The following is a 7200-nucleotide window of genomic DNA, read 5'->3' on the forward strand; positions in this document are numbered from 1 at the left end:
GGGGCCCCTGCCTTCGACTGCTGCCCAATCCACAGTGCACCGGCCCCTTACGGATCCTCCTGCAGGTGGTGGGCCAACGGGAGGGCCGACTAAATTAATTCAGACAAATCATCCAAATTTAAGTGATCATTTAATATTACAATTATTCTGAACAGAGTAGTAGTGGAACAGATAATCTGATAGGGAAAAGAGAACAGAGACCAGAGTCACTCCTCCTGCTGTGAAATAGAAAAAGCATTAAATAAGAAGCTTGTCAAAAGCACCAGTCAGTCCAGTCAGTTGTTCTTGTTTACAAGGTACCGTCAATCAGAGTTCATATTCCTGAGTTCATTTCCCCACCCAGGTCTGGGTCCCCGGAACACTTTTCACAGTAGCATTGTCATCCTCTCTTCTTCTGCTCTAACCCAGCTATCCTAGCCTTTTATCTGCTTGCACTTACACAGCCTTCCATGGCCTGAGCATGAGACGCAGTCTCATGCCAGCTCCACACACACCTTCTTCCGAGCATTGTCTAAAATGTCCAGTACATGAACTTCTAGGTCACATTGACATAGCGCACATTTCCTTTTTTCTAAATCTGAACAGAGCACACAAATAGTTCACATAAGGCTGCAGCTACAGTATATCCATTCCCTATCTAGACTTCCTTGGGATGTTTACCCATAAGTTAAACAAGGGGGACACAGCCCAAGATATTCCTGCTTGAGCAAGAAAAGAGAAACAGATCAAGCTTACCTAGACACTTAGCTCACCCTTACATCCTTACACAACTATTACAAATAATATCTATATATGAACTACATACTGTTCTATTACATATTACCTCTGGAACCTTGTTTATTTTTACCCACTACATTCTTCTTCCTGTCACTGGATGAAACAGATGATGTAGAGTCCAAGGCAGAAGAATCACAGGATAGGGAACTTGAACGGGAATGAGGTCTTTTTTCTGGGGCTATGCATCATTTGAGATAAATGTGACATGGCAGGACCTATTTCAACTGCCCTGATTCTTAAAGTAAATCCCCTATTCATGTTCCCATACAAAATGTTGTATGACACAGTTGGAGCTCTTCTACACCTTTTATTGTCACGCTCAAACGCTCAGTCATCAGTGCAAAACATGAACAGCTCTGTTCTGTCTAGAGCAAAGGCCGACCCCTAATTACATACTTCAGAGGACTTTGCATGTGGGTGTTAGAATTTCATATCAAACATTATATTATAGGTTTTATAACAGCATTATTGGGTCTTATTAGGGTTCCCCAAGCAATAGGACAGAGCAGCAACACACAGCAACACACAGACATACATTGTTGTTCCCTAAATATTTTTATAGGTGTAAAACTTAATGTTTCTTTTTCTAAATATTAAATAATTCATGGGGTTAGTGTCATAGTTTAGTTTCAAGAAACATTATCAGCAATACTCATGATACATGCAATTGAAAAACCGAATTAATTCTCTTTTCAGAATTGTAATCAAATAAATAATTCTCTTAAGCATAGGGAAATGCAGCTGTGAAAAGCCTGTTTCACCCCACAGATAAGATTTGAGATTCAAGATTTAAATTTTGATATGTCTAATGTTTGAATGAGACAAATGTATATACATTAAATAATTTGCCTGACTTAAGAGTTAGGGAAATGGGGAAAAAATTGGAAAAGTTGGATCAATTTATTAACATTTCTCTCTAAATTAATTTTGAACAAGTTAACAAATTAAAATTTATGTCACATTGTGCCTCTGCTGCGGAGCGCCAGCCTGCTGTCTCAGTTTACAGGCTGGCTTACGATTATGCCGCCCTTAGCTTGATCAGTATGAACAGCACAATTAAAATGACTTGTATACATGATTCCCACCCCTGCTTTGGAGCATTACCTGTTCCTTGAAGCACCCTGGGGCCAATTTATTGTTTACTTACATCCTTACTGAAACTGTGCACATTGCACTTGATGAGTACAATATTATTATTCAAATAAATGATGGCCAAAACTTTGAAAAGAATACCTGTATTGTAATACACTTGAATTATGTTTATAGGTTCTGTGGTATGCAAAGATAAATAAATCAAAGAAATTAAAATTATAGTGATCATCCCTGGTACTTTAGAGTTGGAGTTGTCCAGAATACTTTTCTCCTCATTACTGTAGAATTGCCTCATGTGAACTGACTTTTAATTGATTTTTTTGATCTGTCTGGACTCTCTCTGACAGAGCAGCAGCAGTATCTCATTGCTTTGCATCTCCCTCCTCTCATGTAGGTGGCACCAGACTTCTTTGAATATTTCCGAGCACTGTATCCAATCTTACGCTCTGACCCCACCTTGTGGTGTGTTTCTGCCTGGAACGATAATGGCAGAGACGCCTTGGTGGATTCTTCTAAGGCTGGGCTCCTCTACAGAACTGACTTCTTCCCTGGTCTGGGCTGGATGCTACTCAAGGAGTTGTGGAATGAACTAGAACCCAAATGGCCCTCAGCCTTCTGGGATGACTGGATGCGTCAACCAGAGCAGCGCAAAGACCGTTCTTGCATCCGCCCTGAAATTTCCCGGACTATTACCTTTGGCCGAAAAGGTGTCAGTTTAGGTCAATTTTTTGACCAGTACCTTCGCTATATTAAGCTAAACACTGAATTTGTGCCTTTTACAAAGCATAATTTGTCTTATTTGCTAAAAGACAAGTATGATAAAAAGTTTATCAAAGAGGTGTACAGTGCCCCATTGATGAAGATTGAGGACCTGCAGAAAGGTAGCAGCTTAAGAGGCCCGGGACCATACAGGGTGCAGTATTCCAGTCGGGACGGTTTTAAAGTCTTTGCTCGAAATCTGGGGGTGATGGACGACTTGAAATCTGGAGTTCCTCGTACAGGTTACAGGGGTGTAGTCTGTTTCCTATACCGAGGACAGAGGGTGTTCTTGGCACCGCCAGAGGGCTGGATACAGTATGATATCAGCTGGAGCTGAGAGACTAATTCAGACTGTACAGTGGGAATGGTGTTTAAGAGGAGAAAGAACCTTTCTCAGAGGTTCACCCTGTCAGACCAAAGAATACCAGGAGACACAGTGGTTAATGAACAAATTAATGCAGCACAGATGGGGCTCAGTGAAACTGGGAAGTCAGGTGTTGACCCAAGCCTGTTAGGGAAGCTCCTAAAATAAGGTGCTCGTTCACAGTCAGCGAGACTTCGCTAAAGGTTCAAACTTGTAGGAAAGGAAAATTCCCCCCTAAACATTGTTTCATAACATCTGCAGGCAGTGTGCCTTATTCGCTGGGCCCATTTTGTTTGGTGTATTTTTTTTATTCCAAATGTAAACAACATCACATGTTCAGCTGAGTTTGGTAGCTACCTTACAGACTGTCTCTGATAATGCACTGTAAGCCCTGTTACTGTTTAAGCTTGTGAAACTAATCTGAAGCAGAGCTGTGTGCATAAGAAAATGAAATGCTCTTACAAGGTTTTAAGTCATTAACAAAGGCCAAATCCAGTGCTTAACAAGGTATATGAAGTCAACCCTGATGGTTAAAGATGACCGGATTCTTCAGCAATGATACAGGGAGGCAACTGCAAGAAGTAGTTTGTGCAGAAGCTCAGAGCAGTGGCTGTGATCCACAGCCGCTTAAGCCATTGAATAGCTCATAAAATGTGTCATGTAATGAATGTTGAAAATAAGACCATAAGGAAATCTATAAAGTGGTGGGGGGGGGGAAGATGCCATGTTATAAAATAACCAGGAGGATAATTTGATTTGACCAAGACAGGTTTCACCTGTTGAGGTCAGTCAGTGCTTACTTGCTAAGCGACTGGAATACTGCAAGCTACGGAAAACGTGCAACCAATTTACTCAGTAGTATCACTGTAATATAACTTCTGTCTATTAATGAAAACGCTGAGTGCACCATGGCTGAGCAGCACTTGATTCAAAGTGTAAGGACCATCCTCTGCACCATCTTTGACTTTATATGGTTTGTATTGACTGGAACAGAAGAGACCTTGCTTGAAGTAAACCATTATTTGTTACTTTATACTGGTATCAAAAGCTAAATGGGTCATAATTTGTCCCTTCCATTGGTGACACTAACTGTTTATTCCTTGGTGTGTATGTCAACGCCTTCTTGCGTGGCAACAAAACCGCAAATGAAATTGGTGAAATGTGAAGAAACAAAGTGTTGTTTTTTTTAAACTAAATTTATTTATGGATAGTCCCTCTCTCGTATCCCATGATTTTCTTGTCAGTATGAGAAAGGCTGCTTTATCTCCTCACATTTTCTCAAGCGTACTGGTGTAAACACGCTTGTTGTTTTGCCGCTGTTTGCCGCTGACAGCATTCATATAAACTCCCAGGCATAAGTAAAAGTCGGAGGCACCACCCTTGTGTTCAAACCTGCCCTCTCTTGTACAGGCACATAGTGCACATTGTCCAGTGATTAATAGCTACAGGTAGAAAATAGAAAGCCAGGGGAAAAACATACACATTATGCCCCATTTGACTTTTGATAATCCCACCTGTTGTCATTTTTCCCTACCTTGTGGGCTTGCATTTTTAACATTTGTCCTTATGAGCTGCTCAGTGACTGAGACATCCGAGTTCCAGGAGACCACGCCAGGACTGTGACATGTAATACAGTAGGGCTACACCTAAAGTAGACTACATAGACCACAACTTTAAACACAAACATGTTACTACCTCTCCAAAATGACTACACTAGAACATGGGCATAACAATTACAGTATATTTGTAGTCTCAAAAGAATGAATTGTATAGCTGGAGATAATGGCACACACTTTAGGACAGTTTCTCCTCAACGAGATTCACGGTGTTGTACTGTACTCTGTTCCAACAAAAAGTGGAGGTGGATGTGTGAAGAATGAAAAGGAAAGGATGAGAGAAATGTTCAAATCCTGCCCACATTTGCACGTCCACACACCAGCCCAATCATTGTGCAAGTGGTTGTGATTGATAGTTCATCTGTTTTGGAAAGTAGTAGAAACTGTTGGTGTCAGAAGGGTTCAGATGTCTTTACACACCCTGACAAGCACTTTGTTTGAAGCATACTGAGCCACGTATGGTTAATCTTATGCTCAAGCAAGTCTGTATTTTGTTTGTTTTGGAAATATAAAGTCTTATGTTCCAGAGCAGTGCAGTTTGAACTCTGCAAATGTGAAGAGAATTGCTTTACTGGGGGAAATACCATGTTAATTTTCCAACTGCTTTCTGAATGCATTTCCAACACACCACACTGTTCAGGTGAATGAAAGTTATGTATAAATGTGTAGAAGGAAAGTGTTAAAATGAAGCATAACATTATAATGGTAAGACTGTTAATACAAAGAATTAAACTATAATGGTGAGACTGGTTTGAAATAATTTAACTGTCACTGAAGCCCTGATGCAATTATAATTATGACACCGAAACCATGGTTTGACCAGCATAGGTTTGTTATAAAACCAGTGATTGTTTGGTCATTTTGGGTCATTTCTCTAACTAGAAGGCTGAAGAGTGACCAGAGAAATTATCACTGTACTGTAATTAGATTACTGGGAGACTGTCCACAAGATCAATCGATTTGCATATCTGTATGGTGATGTGTAAAATCACTGCCTGATGTTTATAACTTTAATACAGTATAAATAAATTAAACTATTTTGCTGAGGTCGCCACACTTTCATTTACAATTGTGTGATCTGTGGTACTGAACAGTGGTTCATGTCATGTTCATGTTTGTCTGAACAGTGGGTCAGAGCATCTTGTTTGGTTAATCATGAGATCATAGGCAAGGAATGTTTGTTTATTTAGCACATTTTCATACGCAGCAGCATTTCAAAGTGCTTATAATGCACATAGATGGATAAAACATTAAAAAGAATGCAGCATATGGATCATGACAGTACAAGTAGATACCTAGTACTGTTAGTGCAAGAGAGTATAGAGACCGGTTTTCATCAAACTCAATTTGACAGTTCTAGGTGAAAGGTTATCCAATCAGAAGCGTTGTCCCGCCCCCTCTCAATATTGCACCTTATCTGCATTTATTATTGCTTTTATTTTTCCTCCATTACTTAATGACCAACTGACTTCATTGTGCTGGTTAGCTGACTGTATAGACACTGAGGTTTGAAATTTTGTGGAAGAAAGTGTGCCTGCTTCTGGGGTAAATTACTCAGAGGTCAGTCTTGGGAAGACTGAAATAAAAGGGTAGAAACTATAATGAGGACAGTGAGAATCTGCAGTCTGCCACAGCTGCACTAGAGAGTATAGAGACCGGTTTTCATCAAACTCAATTTGACAGTTCTAGGTGAAAGGCTATCCAATCAGAAGCGTTGTCCCGCCCCCTTACATTTCCTTGTGTGTCTATATTAAATATATTTTGAAAAAAAAAAATGTTTTTACTCCTGTGGGTAGATAGCTATTTGAGGGCGTATGAAGAAGCTTTACGCCAGGAGCAATCTTTGGAGAGCCAGAACCACGACGTTACTGGTGAGTTTAAAAGAATCATGTTTAAAATATATATACACCTGACGCGAAAAATTAAATACTAAGTTTCTATTTTCTAAAAAAAAAAAGAAAGCGCCCATCACACTGAACAGGAGCAGCGCCCCTTAACAGAGGAGACTTTGGAAAGTAAGTTTTGGCTGCGATCGAGCTTCTCTGACTATATGTAATAATAATAACAGTTCTCACCTCGTGTAATAATAATGTTTTTCAACTCACTTCCAGACAGCGTTCTGCTTCAGTGCTCTCAAGGCTCCAGCCTCCTTGTATACAATTCGGTAGACAAATGGGAACAACAGAATCAGCACTCTGCAGACACTCAGCGAGCCCTGGAACAGCAGCACCCCCAGCAAGTGCCCCCTGAAGAACCAACACCATCTCGGGCAAAAGTCCAGCGTCCTTCTTCTTCATCTTCCTCCTCTTCTTCCCATTCATACGGTAATGCGTCTATTTCACTCAACATTTATTTATTTTTTTTATATAAAAACGTAACAGCACCCAGCTCGTAATCCTCCTTCCTTCCGATTCACGTAGTCGTCGGAGGAGACCTAAAGCAAGGCGCAGATGCGGTTGTTCTTCGGGTGGAGACAGCACGCGGTTCGTCGCTGATGCCCGATGCCACTCCAATGTCATGCTTCAGCATCTCGCAAGATTAATGTGTGAATCATATCAAGTAATGAGTGACATTCTGGCTTGTTACAACCGA

At 40.5% G+C, this 7200-nt stretch overlaps 1 protein-coding gene across 1 annotated transcript in view; it reads left to right on the top strand.

The window, feature by feature from the left end:
- Positions 1-5655, top strand: part of mgat1b (alpha-1,3-mannosyl-glycoprotein 2-beta-N-acetylglucosaminyltransferase b) — a 12350-nt gene extending 6695 nt beyond the window's left edge. Inside the window, exon 2 of the mRNA XM_020586870.1 lies at positions 2264-5655. Within this exon, the coding sequence (XP_020442526.1) occupies positions 2264-2965 (702 nt within the window). The 3' untranslated portion in view covers positions 2966-5655. The remainder of the gene's footprint in view (positions 1-2263) is intronic.
- Positions 5656-7200: the final 1545 nt, after the last annotated feature.

This window comes from Monopterus albus, unplaced genomic scaffold (genome assembly GCF_001952655.1).
Source record: "Monopterus albus unplaced genomic scaffold, M_albus_1.0 scaffold427.1, whole genome shotgun sequence".
Classification (NCBI taxonomy): domain Eukaryota; kingdom Metazoa; phylum Chordata; class Actinopteri; order Synbranchiformes; family Synbranchidae; genus Monopterus; species Monopterus albus.